Consider the following 18,398-nt stretch of genomic DNA (forward strand, 5'->3'; position numbering starts at 1 on the left):
ATTATACAACTCATCAAGAAATTTCTTTGAAGTATTGATCTCTCTAAATGTTTTCCTTCCAATCATCCAAAAATAGAATTTTAAAGCAGGACCAAGAAAAACTCTGAAGTGACACATATTCACTCACAAAACTAATGACTTTGTACGAAAAAAAGTGACAGATACATATAACCACAGATGCTCCAAGTGGAAATCAAGTATTTTCACAAACTAAATGTTTGAAGGCTGTAAAAACAATCTGAGTGTATGATCCCAAATGAAATGTCTTAATTATCCTTTGAATCATGTGAAACTAGCAAAACAACCAGTTTTCTAATTACATGACTACATAACTGGATCCTATAGATAATCATGCCTAAAATATGGGTGTCATGAACATGGTCACTTTACTCACTTTATTCATAATATCTAGTTCACAGCGAAGTCGTTGGATGGCACTACCAATTTTAAGGAGCTGAATCCTTAATACATCATCAATAGGAAGACAAGCAGCTACTCTGTAAGAAAAATCTTAAAGACATAGTGGTTTTTCAAGTTTTAAATTTCTGAAGCAGGTAAGTATCAGATGACCTATGAATCAGATAATGATGTCTTTTCGAAATAAAGCCTCGCTATAGGGATCCCAAAGAATGTTTTTGACATAAATATAATCAAAATTAAAATACACTAGCTATTGAGTATATATTCTTTTCCCATAATTGGATTTAGAAACCTCTTTTTTATTATTTTTTAGCAGTACAGGAGGGAAAGTTTATTGAAGCAAAAAATGTGAAAGGCGAGCTCCAGAGAGAGCTGTTGCTGTGCCCTGGGGTTTGAGTTTCTCTTTTATTGACAGGTTTTTGTTTTTTGTTTTTGTCTTTTAAACATGAAATCAAACACAGGTTAGAAGAAATCAGTTTGCTAAAAGACTAGAAAAAAGGCTACAGTAACTGTACCTAATAAACAAGAGAGGTTGTATGTACTTAAGTCATAGAACGAGGGTCCTTTTTAAAGCCATCTCAAAGAACCGGAGAGTCCTGACACTCAAGTTTTTGGATGTGCACCATTTACTGCAATTTGAACTTGATAAGAAAACTGCTTAAGATTAGAGGGCTCACAAAATTTAATAACTTGGTTACTCATTTTATAAAATGCTCAAAACAAATATGTATGCTTTTCAGAGCAAATAAAAATATTAAACTAAAATTTTTGATTTCATTAAACAGAAAAAATAATGTAGTAAACAGAAAAATAATGTAGTAAAACATCAAAGGCCATAGGAAGAAAGCTGACTTCTCATACCTATTGGATTTGAAGGAAGAGACTCATCTTTTAGATTTTCGTCCCATTCACGTAGCTGTTTCTTGATTCTATCCATTAAAGTTTCCTTGTTTAAAGTAAAAGCCAAAATAATGTTCACAGACTTTTTACAATTTACTGTCAGATTTTCAGTTCTTTAATAAAACCAATATATATATTATTAGTAGCATTTTTAGTCCCCACTCTGTGTACTAAATCTGAGTCCCCATTTAAAAGTGTCTGTTTTCTTATGCTTTAAATGATTAAAGCCCCAGCTCACGTGCTGCCGAGCACATTTCCAGGCCTCACTCCTCAACTGTCTCTTTCCCAGTGGCACATGCTCCTGACTCACTGCCTTCTAGGTGTTCTTTTACCAACTATGTGGAATTCGCCTCTCCCCTTCCAGGATAGGTTTTCTGACTCTCTCTGTAGAGAGTGGTTCCTATACACTTCATGAGCACTTGCTACATACCTTACTTGGCACCTACGGTACACAAGAGTGCATACGATCTTTTCACAAATGTCCGCAAACAATACTTGTCTGTTGTGTATTTGTTAATGGCCCAAAGCTGCTGCAGGGTGGAGTGAACTGTAGTTTCCTTTAGTGTTGTGTGTATAATAAGTGCTCAACCTTCAGTGTTTAGTCTTCCCAAGCAAGATTCCAATCTGTGGGTGAGGCGATTCACTAAGGGAAATGACTAACACAAAATAACTACCATTATCCCCATTTCTAAATTCAATTTATTTAGATAACTGGTCCCAAACCACATAGAAAATTATAGAAATCAAGCGCTGAACACAGGCTTTGTGTCTAAAACCCATATTCTTTGAACAATTCCAGTCTAACTTTTGCAAGGTGTGGTGATGCCTAAGTATTACAATTTGAGGAGCAAAAACACTTGCAGATGTAGTAGACTAACAGGATCAGGAGATAAAGTTCATATACTCGTTTAGGGAAGAAAAAACATTGTTACGGGATTCTTTAATTTTCTAAATTTACCTACCACTTACCACACTTCACATCCTTAATAGACCCTAAAACGCCTCATCTTCTCCTGAATTTATAAGCCACTAGAAACTGGGAAAGTGAAAAATTCTACAGATTAAAGGCAAAGGAAATCCAGTAGTATCTGATTCCTTCATGCTCTACCTAAATGTAAAGGATGGCATTTGCTCTGAAAATGAGATACCATGAAGTATGAAAGCCTAGGTTTCGTTCTGTTGACCCTTAATCATGGTAGACCCGTAGAAACAAAATGTACAAGGTAATACTTACAGCATCATATAAGGAATACAGCCAGCGAGGCCATGAAGTCAAATTTGCACAATGAAACTTTCTCTGAAACAAACAAAAAAGCCATTTAAAAAACTAAGGATTCTTATGGTAGAAAAATATTTGAAGACAATTTTGGCCCTGGAAAAGATTTTCTAATTTCAAAAATATGGAGCATTTTGTAGATAAACCTGTAACAGATGATTTTCTATTAAAAATTTGATAATCATGTTTTTGTATCTTTCAATTTATATTGCAACTAGAATTGTTCTTAACTGGCAAAGTTTAAATGTAAAAGATTTTATTTATTCATGAGAGACATAGGCAGAGGGAGAAGCAGGCTCCCTGCAGGGAGCCTGATGGCGGGACTCGATTCTTGGACTCTGGGATCATGCCCTGAGCTGAAGGCAGACCCTCAACCACTGGGGTCCCAAGTTTAAAATTTCAATGCCAAGCAAACTTTGTAAAATTAAGATGAACTTAAAGAGTGGCTAAGCAGATTTCTGTTGACTACATCATCTGCTTTTATACTATTACTTGTTCAGTACATACAGTGAAAACCCAAAAATCATTCAGGTGGTCTTTGTGTAAAACTTTAAATAGCATTCAACTGAATTACAGCAGAGGCAAACATAAGAAGTGAGGCAATTCCAAGGAAATAATGATCATACGGTTGAGACTCAACAAGTCCTGACTTCATAGAACTCAAGAAAAGGGGGAAAACCACTGGGTATGTGTCTTCCAGGTGTATTTTGGAATCTAAATGAAAGTATGTCTAAATCCAAAGAAAAATGTGAATTATACTTAAATTCCAGTAGAATTTCTATATTTGATGGAAAGACTCAGTAATTATTAAGATGTCATCAGTCCTCAAGTATATATTCAATGTAATATTCAATGTAATACCAATGAGATTGGAATTTAGAAGTATAAGTTATTAAGTTCACCTAGAAAAATAAATGTATAAAAACTACCAAGAAAGTCTGGAAAGAGAAGTGTTCTCTATAGGACACAAAAATATGATTGAGAGAATATATTGCAGTAATGCTGTTCACAGCAACAAAATGGAAATAACCTAAATGTCAAGGAACAATAAATACATTGTTGTGTATGTATATAGGAGAGGATATGCTCCAACTGAGCAAACAAGGCATATCAAACCTATAAAGAATGTGATTACATCTTTCCCAATAAAGAAAAACCTACATATATACAGACACATAATTTTGTAAACTGTTACTTGACTTCGGACATGACACATGAAAAGTGGGTGGGAAAGGAGGAAAGGTGGCTCAAAATGGACTGTCCCAGTGTAGAACTCTTAAGAAAAGTAAGCTATAAGATTTAACAAAATGAAAGGGAAATCCTATGCTTGCACATACAAGACCAAGTGAATAGGTATGAGATGGGGAAACATGAATACAAGACACATGTAGGAAAGATTTGGGGGACTTGGTTGACAGTTACAGTCTAACCAATGTCCTGCAGAGCTCACATCCTACTCTTCCTGCAATCTTAATGCTTGAAGACCTCCAGAATCTAAGATGGGACAATGATGTTCTCCATCTGTGACAGAAATGGGAACTTCGATTGTCAGGGGCCAGGGTGCTAAGAGGAGATCAAGAGTTTGCTTTAGGGATGTTTGGTTTGGAGCTGCCTCTCAAGGGGTCATGGTAATTATTTTTAAATATTTTAGGGAGCAACTACATGGATGAAGATCGATTTGTTTTTCAAGGCTCATGAATGGAAGCTCAAACTAATGAATGGATTCTTTGGTGAGAAGAATTTTTGGTTCGATATAATCCTTATATTTGAAGCTATCAAAAGATGAGTCTGGGATGGCCTCCACGTAAATGTTCGAACAGTGATTTAAGCCAGAGGAGCCAGAACATAAGACACTTAAGTTACTCTCCAGTATTTACGTTTAAGACAAAAACTTAAGGTTAAGGATTTTCATCACAGTTCAAATAAATGCTACAGAATAAACAAATAAAAAAAATGCTAAAGCAATCTATCAGGTAACCCTGACTATTCAGTAATAGCAATGGAGACCACTGTACCTATCTTACAAAAATTGGTAGCGTTATCATCCTGTTCTAAAGATAAGGAAACAGAGGCACAGAAGGATGGTAAAACTTGCCTAAGGTCACAGTTCGCAAGTGGGAAGCTGCTAGGCTGTGCATGCAGCGTCTGACTCTAACCGTTATTTGAATATTCAAAAAAATATTTTGAGCAACCAGTATATGTCAGGCATTACCTTTATGCATTTGGGGCATACCAGTCAGTGATTAAAACAAAGACTAAAATCATTGTCCTGTGGAGCATACACTAGTGCAGAGAAGCTTACTTCTAGTGGTATATACTTAGATTTACAAAATGACAAAAATACAAAGAAGCTTCAATTTGGCTGACAAACACTACACACTCCCAATTCAGTTATTAATATACACTTAGAATGATGTGAGAATGATCATTTTTGTAATATAAAAGCATATAATTTTATTTGGCACGCAGGTCAAGATAAAGAGAAACTACACCAATTTATTCAAATATAAACATTCCTCCCCATAACATAAAGAGAACAGAATGTGACACACTAGTATACTAAGAGCAGTGCAGAGTGTCAGTATGGCCAGGATGGTTAACCGTGTGCCCTGCTGCCCACACATGCATTGTGAATGTGACTAAGCTGCAACTCCAGTGTCTCAGTTCTGAAACTTTTTAAAGTGAGAAGGCCAATAACAATTCTTTATCAGGATTATCTTGACAGATTCTAAAGTTCTATTTACAAATCATTAAGTATATTTATCCTTAATATTTGTAATGTGCTTTATACAGTCAATTATACAAACTGAAAAAATTGACTAGCTAGCTTTTACAGGGCAAATGCCCAAACTTAAGCGTTTCAATATCTGAAATTTAAAAGTCCAGTTTAGATTTTTGGCACAATAGCAGAGGCTCCTGTCTTCTATCTGAGTAATAGTGATGGTGTTCTAGCATCTTACAGGCATTCTTCACATATATCAGTCCACAACTTCATAAAAGGGCTCTACCTCCAAAAAATTTTTAATACTAGCCTAAAAGTTAAGTGCTTAAAAGTGACCAATGAAGGATTCTCTAGCGAAGAAATACTCTGGGAAGAGGATTTACTATTGAAAGCAGGCAGAAAGGCCCTTAAAATGAAATTTCTGTTACCTGAAGGGTAATCCATCACATTCTTCCATTTTTAAGCCTCAGAACTCCAGCTTTGCCTTCCAACAATGTGGAATGTTAAAAAAAAAAATGTGAAACTCTACTTAAATGGCTCTTTGAAGTGCAATGAAATTGGAAGAGTAATGCAAAAGGCTAAACTTGAATAGTAAATCATCACCACAGATATACACGGTAACCAAAGGTGGTCATTTATTGTATTAAATCCCATCACAATCAGCAATGTAAATAATAAAAATAATTTAAGTAATTCAAAAGCTACTAGTTTTTGTTTCATTCCTTCATTTACCACATTACTACTTGCTTATAAAAAAGTGGAATGGAATGACACTCTGCACTCTCTTTTCTGCTCTCACTACTCTAAACTCATGGCAGATACACACAACTACAAGGATAAGATGTATGCCTGGGAAATCACAATTCTGTCTGTGGAAGTCCCTGACTACACATGGCCTAAGCTTCAAGACTTTTTTCTTCTTTAATATAAAAATAGGCAACAAATGTTACAGTTTTAGTGCTCCTATTAATAATATTCCGGGACAAGACAAAAACAGATTTTGAAGTTCCTATGGAAAGGTAAAACAAGAGTGGCCACAAAAACCTTGAAAAAAAGAGAACACTAGTAAGGGGGTTACCGGTCATATTTTTAGTCACAAAAATTATAAATTGTCTACAGTCCTAACAGTATTGTGAAGGCACACAAGTAGACTGACAATAAAGCAGAAGAAAAAAATCATGAATTTGGTCTATAGGATATCTGGTTGTATCAGTGAAAGGAAATACGTGCTTTGCAGAAAATGCTAACAGGACATTGGGGAGCCATCTGGGAAAAAAGAGTTGAATTCATACCGGAATAAACCATATGTGGATAAAAACCTTCAAAGTTTTTATTTTGTTTCAACAATCAAAAAAAGATTACATTTTTAATTTCTTTTTTTAAATAAAGACTCCTCTGCACAGAGAAGTCCCTTCTAGCTATAATTCAGATAGAGAAGCCTTAACAAAAAAGGGTACATTCAACTACTTAGGGGAAAAAAAACCCTTTCCACAGGATGCCAAAGGTCAAAAGACAAATCACAAACCAGGAATAATGTTTGGAACCTAATAATTACAGATAAAGGGATAAGTTTCCTAATGTATGAAGAACTCCTAAAATTCTACAAAGGGCAAGTGCTATGAACACATACTTCCTAATAAAGGAAATACAAATTGCTACTCAACACAAAATGCTACCCTTCATTCATATCCAAAGAAATTCAAATTAAACCTCCAAAAAGATTCTGTACTTTACATATCAGATCAGCAAAAATTAAGTTGGACACTACATTGTCTGTGAAGTTGATATGAGGGTATATACAGGAACAACCTCATGAGGGAGGCACTCCGAAAATATCTGTCCAAATTACAAATGTAGTTTTCCTCTCATCCAATAATCCCACTTATCAAAATTTATCATATACACTGAAGTGTATGAAAGGTCATTTGTATACCATCATCCACAGGGAGTTGGTTATATAAATTATAGTGCAGCCACACAAGAGAACACCGTGCTGCTTTATCAACAAGGAAGCAGTGCTCCAAAAGCCGATACAGAAGAATCTCCTATAAGAGAGAATAAGGTCCAGGATAGTATGTATCCTTTTACATAAGAAAACTGAATGAAATGGGAGCATTTGCATCTTCATAGAGAAAGTGGCAGACTTAGAAACTCTGGCAGACTTAGAAACTAGCATGTGAGCCCACACTGGAGAATCAGTGTTCAGTTCTTCCCTGCTCTGTAGGAGCATGTCTTATAAATTTAGTGAGACTGGAAAGATAAAGATAAGCATCAATCACTTCCTTAATTTGTTTTCACATGTCTTTTTTTTTTTTTTTTTAGATTTCATATTCAACTCTTTTCTGATGAACACAGTAAGGGCTGTATAAAGGAATGAAGAGATACCCTGGGTAAGGAGGGAGTGCATTTAAAAATGTTTGTCATACTCCCAAATAGGTTAAAAAAAAGTTTCCTCACTGTGAGAACCCCACTACAGTAAACCCAGTGAGGAATGAAAGACACTGTAATAGGAAAGGAAAGAAGTAAATACTAGTTTCAAAGATGGAATCACAAAGTAAGGAACATTTCCAGATGGAAGTGAGTTTTGGAAGAGTTTCCTGATTATACTGGCCTAACTCCTTAGTGATTAGGGACATCTTCTCTGATGCATCCCTGTCAGAATGGAATCATTTTTTTTTAAAGATTTATTTATTTATTCATGATAGACATAGAGAAAGAGAGAGAGAGAGAAAGAGAAAGAGAGAGAGAGAGAGGCAGGCTCCACGCTGGGAGCCTGACGCGGAACTCGATCCTGGGACTCCAGGATCGTGCCCTGGGCCAAAGGCAGGCGCTAAACCGATGAGCCACCTGGGGATCCCCTTAAGAATCATTTATGCTGAAAAAGTGTGGGGTAACCTGATACACTTGGGTTGGCTTAGAATCATGGAAGCATCTCCCAATTCTGACTAACTACCTCTCTCAGACCTAGAGACGAACAGATGCGCTGCTTCAGATCCTGGCGGGAAGTACGAGGCAGAGGTGAATGAACTCTACAAATAGAGGAGTGAACTGAGCCTTAGGTCCATCTAAAGACAAGCAGGTTATATAACCCAGTCCTATGGTAAGAGGCACAGAAAGCCAAACCACTGAAACAGTTCTAATGCACAGGGAGCCCCCACCAGGGACGGCCATCAACTGTCCCCTTTCCCTTCACTTTGTGCATGGCTCAGAGCCCTCTTTCTAAAGTAGAACAGAGTTTGTAGGTCATCTGCAGTCCAAAATAGATCAACTAGCAGTTTTTCTTGGCCTAGTAATCTAAACCCAAATCTCAGGACCTAACTTTACTCAAATTTTAAGCAAGGGAATGCATTTAACAATCTGAAAAATACATGGGATAAAAGGATTGTATTTCCTAAAACCTTTTATGCTTCTTCCTTAGCACCTTCTGTTTAGTCCTTGGTGACTGTGAATATGGAAGTAACTCAGTGCTACTGTTTGAGAGTTTAAAATTTACTTCTACGACTACGGGGAAGTAGGACAGCAGGGGAAAGGACCTGGTTCCAAGAAAACATGTGCTTCCTTGGTCTTTGCATGTCTGGCTCTCCTTGCTTGTGGTAAGCCAGCAACAGCCCTGTTGCAAAGGCCTAAGTCGGAATTTGCTGTGAACAAGCTAAGGTGCTTCAGCCACAGAACAGGAAGAACTCAATCGGTAATTCACAGAAAAATTAGAGTGGAAAAAAAAAAAAAAAAGCAGTCTTATTTGTGTAACTCATCATGTCCAGGTTTGAGAGAGCAAGATCCCAAAGACAGGACCCACCACCAACACAGTATTTAAGGCAGGAACGAACTACAGTCACTCTCACCCTATGCTTACCACTTTATGAAGCAGAGTTAAATTAGGATTTTTTAATGGTTGATTTTTAACACAATTTTAGTGCAGAAGAATGATATAAACCAAAATATTTAGTATCCCCTAAAAAAAAAAACCTGCATAGTTGAAATACACAACTGTCTAAATACTGGGACGATAAACAGGCAGTATCTTGATGCAGTTTCCTTGCCCCATAACATCCTGGTACCAACTGGTGCTGAACACACTATTAGGCATTATATGACTTAGTAACTCCAAAGCACTCCCTTGGAGCCCACGTACCCCCGAGCTGATTCTGACATACTTATTTCAATACTGAGATTTAAAATGACCAAGACAACAAAATCTTCCACTGTTCTACCACTAAACTAAGATAAGGGTAAAAATATATTTAAAGTGTTTGTATCAGGTTTGAAAAAAGAAGGACTACCTAGCTATACAAAAGTTGCCTGCAAACTTATGGCATTATCTGTAAAACCTTCAAAAATATTAGAGTCAAGGTTGCATGGGAATCCTTAAGCAATCTAACTTTATTAGATTCTTCTTAGAAACACTTGTTAAAACACACAAAACCATGCCTCAAATTATCCACCTGAGATACATATTAACAAAAGCAAGAAACCTATAGACACCTGGTTATGAGCCTACTGCCCCCCAAGCAACCATCCTCACAAAGTCCTCTCTGAAAACTGGATGAATTCTACCTCAAGAACATTAAAAGTGGTAGTACAGTGATTAGTGTATAAGACTCCTGTATCAACTATATTTATATCAAATTAGGATCCTATGCTAATTTACTCAAAATTAAAACCTGCACTACTTGACAAAGAATATGGCTGATTAATGGATGATTTTTCAGGTTAAAATAGAAATCATCTCCATGTTTTAAGAAGATAAACCTCAAAGAGCCTATTTTCCTAAAATTAAAAACTAGTAATCATTCCCTTTAGACAGAAATCATAAATATTAGCTATTTTATACTCAAAACTGATACATCTCAAAAATGAGTAGAAACAGGCTTCATCAATTTTTCTCTAATAGTGATCTCACCAGAAGGATATGTGTAAGAATTAATGTCCAAACAAGCAGTGCTTTAACAGCCATTTTTTGTGGTGTCAACCCATATTGTATAAAAAGATAGCTAAAAAGCTTTTCTTTCAGAAGTCCAGAAGAACTGAAACACACTACTACTATGTGCTACTTGAAACTCTTCTTTAAGGTAATGTATTTATGATTCAAGAGCCAAACACCTGATCTGATTGTAAGAAATTTATTAAGAGACTCCTCCAGAACTAAGATCACAAGCTATTAACTAATACACAACTGACAGGCGTAATAGCAAGAACACCTTAAGGACTGTGACATTTTACTATTTCTGCAAACTGTTTTACATAAGTAGCTGCCCATGAAATTTTCAGAAGCTCTAGCTTTGATCAAATGCAGCTAGAGTATTACCACAGAAGGTGTCTGGGGAATGAAGCACGAGTGTTGTTTATATGCCTTTCTTAAATACAGTAAAAAAGCAACCTGTCTTCATATTTTGAAGATGCATAAAAAATCAGTTTCTCACCTTCTGGTATTTCTGCCACCATTTACATGAATACTGGTCTTCCCATGAGACAGGTTTTGAAGGAAATATCTGGCATTTATTGAGGGATTCTAACTGAACTGCAGACATGGTTGAAGGCAACACACATTCAGGAAGAATTTGCACTTTAGCTTGCTGGATTCTAAAATAAAGAGAACCAAGCATGGTGTTCATTTTTAAAATATACTAACTCAAACTATTAAGTTTCTAAACATTTTGGGTAATTTTAAATACTAAGATTTTCAGTTTTCTTTTTTAAACATATTTATCAGATGCCAATTTAAGATGTAATAAGAATTTTCAGAAAATACCATATTTTAGAAATCATACCAAAGTTAAAATCAAAGATAATCTAAAGCATAGGTTTCAATCTCATGTGAAATGCAAAGGAAGATTTGTATATTTCAGATAAATATACAGTTTATTAATGAAACAAAATTTGAAAAATCAAAACACAACCATCTACTACTGCTTGATACTTCTAAATTCGTTTCTTAGACATTCTTACACACCTCACCCCTCCCAGTTTCCCATTTGCTTCCTGGCTCTTAACACTTGTCCCCTCTTCTAAGTCTAATCTAACTGAAGGAGTAAGTAGAGAAAGCAATAGCAAATCAAGAACTCATTTATGTGGATAGTTAAAATAAGACTATAAAATTTCACGCAGCCTGTATTTCTATGTGCATTTTTTCTTTCTCATTTAACTTGAAAACTCAAAGAATCAAAATATGCATATTACTTTTTTTAACCTAAAAATTAAACTCCCATGAGAGTGAACTCATCATTTTCAGACTGCTACTTGAGAATATCATAACTGCAAACATTTATCATGAATAAATGCCAACAGGAACATTGTACCTATGAGCTACTTTCTTTTGAAGCATATCTCCTAGAGTATATAGCTCTTACCAATGTTGAATGTATTAGCACATTCAAATGTTGGAAGAAATCACTGTCACACAAAGTTCAGTATATTAAAGTCTCTGCTTTATTATTATGTTTAGAAATTCTCAGGTGGTTTTTCATATTAATTACTGCCTTAACCCACAAAAAGTTAGGAATGAAATTTTGATACTTCTACTAATTTATTACATGAAAATGGCTAACTTGGTTAGACTCATTCCACTAACTTCATTTCTTCCTGCAAGCTCAAATTTATGTCTGCATGACTTCTGAAAATGTGAAAGAAAGAAACATGTTCAAATTATATTCAAATGTTCTTCTATTACTAAAGCTCAATAAAAACAAATAAAACCTCTATTTTCTTCACCTGTCACATGAACACAAATACTTAGAATCATATTTTTAAAACAAAAGTGTACACCATTCTACAGAAATGTTTAGAAATCTGATTCTTCTTCAAGGTCATCAGCAACTAAATAAAGAATGATGTTTAACTCAACTATTCTGTAAGATTTTATTGCATTACGATAAAAACATTAATGATACTGAAAAACTAGCTTATTGATCCTTTTAATAATCAGTCTGTGGTACCAGCTGTCTGAATTGCCTTGCAGGACTCAGCAACACTCTCTGCTCCTTTTCTTAGACATGCCCGGGGGTCTGCTATACACACAGGGCTAGTTCTTCTCCCACCAGATGGGTTTTGTTTTTAACAAAAGTACTTTGTTTCTTCCCAACGTGTTTATAGTAGTTGTTTTATGATTAGAGTTACATAATTTATATAACTATTATAAAAACCAATGAAATGTAACTTATAAAATGGCTTTAATGATAAAGTTGAGCAATAAAAACTTTCAAATTAGACTGAGACCATTCTAATATTTCAGATGATTACTGGTTTCAGTTATGACAGGTAAGAGAACTTGTCCTATAATTCCAAATAGGGCATGAATCTCCTCTTCCTCTCTACATGACAAGGAATCCTCAGGAATTTTTTTTTTCTTTCTTTTTTCTTTTATTGAAGTTTGCCAACATATAGTGTAACACCCAGTGCTCATCCCGTCAAGTGCCATCCTCAGTGCCTGTCATCCAGGATGTTACCCGCCCCCCCATCCACCTCCCTTTCCACTACCCTTTGTTCATTTCCCAGAGTCAGGAAGCTCTCATGTTCTGTCTCCCTCTAATTTTTCCCATTTTTCCTCCTTTCCCTTATAATCCCTTTCACTATATCTTATATTCCCCGTATGAGTGAAATCATAGGATAATTGTCCTCCAATTGACTTACTTCACTCAGCATAATACCCTCCAGTTCCATTCATGTCAAAGTAAATGGTGGGGATTCATCCCTTCTAATGGCTAATATTCCATTGTAGATATATACCACATCTTTATTCATTCATCTGTTGAAGGACATTGAGGCTTCTTCCACAGTTTGGCTACTATGGACATTGCTGCTATAAACATTGGGGTGCAGGTGTCCCGGCATTTCACTGTATCTCTATCTTTGGGGTAAATACCCTGTAGTACAGTTGCTGGGCCGTAGGGTAGCTCTATTTGTAACTCCTTGAGGAACCTCGACACAGTTTCCCAGAGAGGCTGTACCAGTTCACATTCCTACCAACAGTGCAAGAGGGTTCTCCCTTCTCCACATCCTCTCCAACATTTGTTGTTTCCTGTCTTGTTAATTTTTGCCATTCTCACTGGTGTGAGGTGGTATCTCATTGTAGTTTTGATTTGTATTTCCCTGATGACAAGTGCGGAATGTGCTCGTTGGCCATGTGTGTGTCTTCCTTGGTGAAATTTCTATGCATGTTTTTGCCCATTACATGACTGGATTGTTTCTTGGGTGTTGAGTTTAATAAATTCTTTATAGATCTCAGATATTAGCCCTTTATCTGACATGTCATTTGCAATTATCTTCTACCATTCTGTAGGTTGTCTTTCAGTTTTGTTGACTGTTTCTTTTGCTGTGCAGAAGCTTCTTATCCTGATTAAGTCCTAGTAGTTCATTTTTGCTTTTGTTTCCCTTGCCTTCAAATGTATCTTGCAAGAAGTTGCTGTGTCCAAGTTCAAAAAGGGTGTTGCCTGTGTTCTCCTCTAGGATTTTGATGGATTCTTGTCTCACATTTAGATCTTTCATCCATTTTGAGTTTATCTTTGTGTGTGGTGTAAGAGAATGGTCTAGTTTCATTCTTCTGCATGTGGCTGTCCAGTTTTCCCAGAATGATTTATTGAAGAGACTGTCCTTTTCCAGTGGATAGTCTTTCCTGCTTTGTCGAATATTATTTGACCATAGAATTGAGGGCCCATTTCTGGATTCTCTATTCTATTCCATTGATCTATGTGTCTGTTTTTGTGCCAGTACCACACTGTCTTGATGATCACAGCTTTGTAATACAGCTTGAAATCCGGCATTGTGATGCCCCCTGCTTTGGTTTTCTTTTTCAATATTCCCCTGGCTATTCAGGGTCTTTTCTGATTTCACACAAATTTTAAGATTATTTGTTCCAACACTGTGAAGAAAGTCCATGGTATTTTGATAGGGATTACACTGAACGTGTAAATTGCCCTGTAGCATAGACATTTTCACAATATTAATTCTTCCAATCCATGGGCATGGAATATTTTCCCATCTCTTTGTGTCTCCGTCAATGTCTTTCAGAAGTGTTCTGTAGTTTTTAGGGTATAGATCCTTTACCTCTTTGGTTAGGTTTATTCCTAGGTATCTTATGCTTTTTTTTTTTTTTTTAAGATTTATTTATTTATTTATGATAGAGAGAGAGAGAGGCAGAGACACAGGCAGAGGGAGAAGCAGGCTCCATGCCGGGAGCCCAACACGGGACTCAATCCCGGGACTCCAGGATCGCGCCCTGGGCCAAAGGCAGGCGCCAAACCACTGAGCCACCCAGGGATCCCCGGTATCTTATGCTTTTGAGTGCAACTGTAAATGAGATTGATTCCTTAATTTCTCTTTCTTCAGTCTGTTAGTGTATAGAAATGCCACTGATTTCTGGGCATTGATTTTGTATCCTGCCACACTGCTGAATTGCTGTATAAGTTCTGGAAATCTTGGGGTGTAGTCTTTTGGGTTTTCTATGTACACTATCATGTCATCTGTGAAGAGGGAAGAGTTTGACTTCCTCTTTGCCAATTTGAATGCTTTTTATTTTTTTGTTGTCTGATTGCTGAGGCTAGGACTTCTAGGACTATGCTGAATGTGATGAGAGTGTTACATTCATGATCTTAGGGGAAAGGCTCTCAGCTTTTCCCCATTAAGAATGATATTTGCTGTGGGCTTTTCATAGATGGCTCTTAAGACACTGAGGAATGTTCCCTCTATTCATCCCTTTACTCTAAAAGAGTTTTGATCAGGAACAGATGCTGTATTTTGTCAAATGCTTCCTCTGCATTTATCTCATTTTGAGAGAGAGAGAGATGCACAGAGACACAGGCAGAGGGAGAAGCAGGAAGCCCAATGTGGGGAGGGGGACTATGGTGGTGAAGAAGTGGTAGTGGAGAGAGAATGCAGTCTACCTGAGGGATCCTAGAGGGTGATCCTCTTGGTTCTGAGTGTATTTTGTTCTGTATGTTAGAAGATGCTCAATTCCCAACTTATATAAACCAGCTATACTTATAGAAAGCCCCAACACTGACCACCAAAACATAAACAAGACAGAAGTGGGGGGCAGAATGGGAATGAAGAGAGAATATAATCTAACAGAATGAACCAGCATAGTATTCCACTTGGTTCTGAGTGTATTCTGGTCACGTTTTTGGAGGTATTAACTTCCGCCATTGTAAAACAAAACATGGCAGAGAAAGCAAAAAACACAAAACAAAAACCCGTATCTTGTATATCTCCCATAATTAAATTGAATATGCTGAAGGCAATCCAGAAGTGAAAAATATATCTAGGACATGTAATTGTAGAAATATGAAAGTCAAAAGGAAAAAGCTTAAAACTGAAGAGCTGGTGAAATATTGTAGTTAAGGTGGGAAAAGAGAAAAAATATTAGAGATTTTTAGTCTGAGATTAAAAAAAGTGTTGTAATGGAATAAAGAAGAAAAAGCTTAAAACTGAAGAGCTGGTAAAATATTGTAGTTAAGGTGGGAAAAGAGAAAAAATATTGGAGATTTTTAGTCTGAGATTAAAAAAAGCGTTGTAATGGAATAAAGAAAAAAAAGCGGGGGTGGGGGGGCTCTAATTCTATATACTGTATTCACTCAATTTTCTCTGGGGCCTGGAGCTTTCCAGTGCTGCTTGGTCAAGAAGTTGCTCTTCCCTTGTTCTTCCAGCTGGTCTTCTGGAGGAGGGATCTGCTGTGGTGATTCTCAGGTGTCTGTGCCTGGGTGGAGATGTCCCTCCCCTGGCTTGGTGCCGGGCTCAGTGTGAGCTGTTTATCCTGTGTTTCCTTTGTTGGAATCCACCTCTCCAAGGCACAAGGTGAAACAAGGAGAAAAAACAACAATGGTGGTGGCCAGATCTCCAGCTCTAGAGTCAGCTCCCCACCTGTAACTAACGCTGTCTCCCTGTCCACACTGGCTTAGATGCTCCTGGGGGCTGGTGCCTGTGCGCTGATCTGCATAGCTTGCGGGGTGCCCAGCGGCAGGAGAGTTCTCACTGTCCTGTGCTCTCCCCGGTCCCGCCTGTCCCAGGGGGAACGCAGGATCGCTGGCTTTGTCCACTTGGGTGCCCTGTTTTGCTGGAACGGTGCTCCTGGGGGCCACCGCTCCTGAAGGGAAAGGGGCACAGCCACCTCCATCCAGAGCCGGCCTAACCGACTGGCCTCTTCCAAATGCCCCGAGGGCTACGGCGCTCCAGCCCTTTACCGATATATACCGGCCCGCAGTTTGTGGTGTTTCCCCCTGGGCGCCCCTCGTCTTATAGTGACACCAGGAATCTTGAGGCTTCACTGGCCCTCCTGCAATTCTGCCCGATTTCCCTGCAAGCACTTTTCCATCAGGAAAAATCCAGCACAGATTTTTAAAGTTCCCGCTTTTCCAGGGCTGGGCTTTCCTGTCCGGGAGGCTTTCAACGTCCGCTTTAGCCCTGCTAGTCACAGATCCCCTCCCCTACTTTATTTTTTTATTTTTTTCCGCCTTCCTACCTTGTTAGAAGTGAAAACTTTTCTCCCTGTAGCATTCCAGCTGTTCTCTTTAAATCTCAGGTCCAATTCATAGGTGTTCAGGATGTTTTGAAAGTTATCTAGGTAAGTTGGTGGGACCAGGTGAGTTGAGGACACCACTCTTCCTCCATCTTGCCCCGCCTCCAGAACGCTTGTTTCCCCTCAGGAACTTCTGAAGGGTTCTATAGTGATTCAGTGACACAATTCTACTTTTTAATTAACTTTTCAAAATACAAAAAAAAAACCCTTCATGTGTTCAGAAAATGCCAAAGAAATCAATACTCTTAACTTAGAAAAGGATAGATGGCAGTGCTATGATTTTTATATGAAGGGTCATTATGTAAAAGACAGATGACTATTTATCTAGCACTATTTAACTGGAGAACAGGAAACTGGCTGGAGTTTCAAGGTGCTTGAAGGAGTTCTAGTAGAGTGGAAGAAGCACTAGTTTGGAAGTCAGGGGACCTAAAACCAACCAACAGCTGCATCACTTTAGACCAATCATTTTATCTCTCTAGTATTTAGTTGTTTTATTTGGAAAAAGAGGAAATTGCACTAGATTATCTCCATTTTACCATTTCTACTGAAAGGAGTTAGAGGCCAGAGGGGCAGGAGAACCAGAGGAATCTCACCTCCATGGAAGCGTTTTATATTAAGAAAGACTCACCTCTGTTAGCATAGGGTCTATGGGATAATAGAAAGAATGTGCCCTTGCCAAGTCTTGTCTAACCCTATCCGTTACATGTTTATCTTTAACTAGTCAAACATGTAGTCTTTGACCTGTTTTCAGAGTTAATGGTCTACTGCCATCTTGTGTTCAAATAGTTTTTTCACAATCAAAAGTCAAAAAAGCCTCAGGAACTTATTTTTTTCCCCAAGTCAATTTTCTTTTATGGTTCCCATAATATAGTACTCACAAATAATCAAAATGCTATTAGCAGGGGGATAGGAAGTACTTTAAGTATGGAACTGTTAGTAAAATCTGCAGTAACTAAACAGCTTGCTAATTATCACAGTACAGAGCCCTCAGGACACTGTTTCATTCATTCATGTAGCATTTATGATCCTAAGTACAGAATATATAGAAGTGTTAGTCATTGTCCTCAGGCAGCTCATCTCTTGAGGGAGACAAATGACAGTACAGTGTGCTAATACCACAGGAGTCTGCACCATGAATGTTCTGGGGGGGGGAGGGGGGCATTGAGGACTCTGGGACATCATCCCTCATTTTTCTATGCTTTCTCTAGAGCCAAAGGGTTGCCTCACTCATCCATTAGACTTCCATAATTCAGTCATATTTGTGAATGTCCACCATGTGAATAAAACAAGACAAAACCTCTGAAGTTCCAAGTGTTCAGCAGATATTATCTTTTCAACACAGAGGTCAGATAAAATTTTCAGCTCTGGCTATAAAAGACAAATTCACTAAGACTAGGTGAATCCAGGAATCTGTACCTTTGTAACATAAGACTGAGTCTTATGTGCCAGAGTTGAGAACCATCCCCTTAAGACGTAACATGCAATCATCAAGACAAATGTTTATTTTGTTTAGCTTTGTTTTTAAAAGGGTAAAGTAAGGTAAACTGAATTTTCTTTTTTTTTGGGATGAGGTT

General features: G+C 37.4%; 1 protein-coding gene across 2 annotated transcripts in view; it reads right to left on the reverse strand.

Annotated features, from left to right (window-relative positions):
- The window catches only part of CRBN (cereblon), a 29,293-nt gene that overhangs the window by 3,139 nt on the left and 7,756 nt on the right, over window positions 1–18,398 (reverse strand). For both annotated transcript variants that reach the window (XM_041761315.1, XM_041761316.1), the window contains exons 5-8: window positions 10,739–10,898; window positions 2,555–2,617; window positions 1,282–1,366; window positions 395–510 (exon numbers count right to left, since the gene is read on the reverse strand). In XM_041761315.1, coding sequence (XP_041617249.1) covers window positions 395–510; window positions 1,282–1,366; window positions 2,555–2,617; window positions 10,739–10,898 — 424 coding nt within the window. The remainder of the gene's footprint in view (window positions 1–394; window positions 511–1,281; window positions 1,367–2,554; window positions 2,618–10,738; window positions 10,899–18,398) is intronic.

This window comes from Vulpes lagopus, chromosome 7, assembly GCF_018345385.1.
Source record: "Vulpes lagopus strain Blue_001 chromosome 7, ASM1834538v1, whole genome shotgun sequence".
NCBI lineage: Eukaryota > Metazoa > Chordata > Mammalia > Carnivora > Canidae > Vulpes > Vulpes lagopus.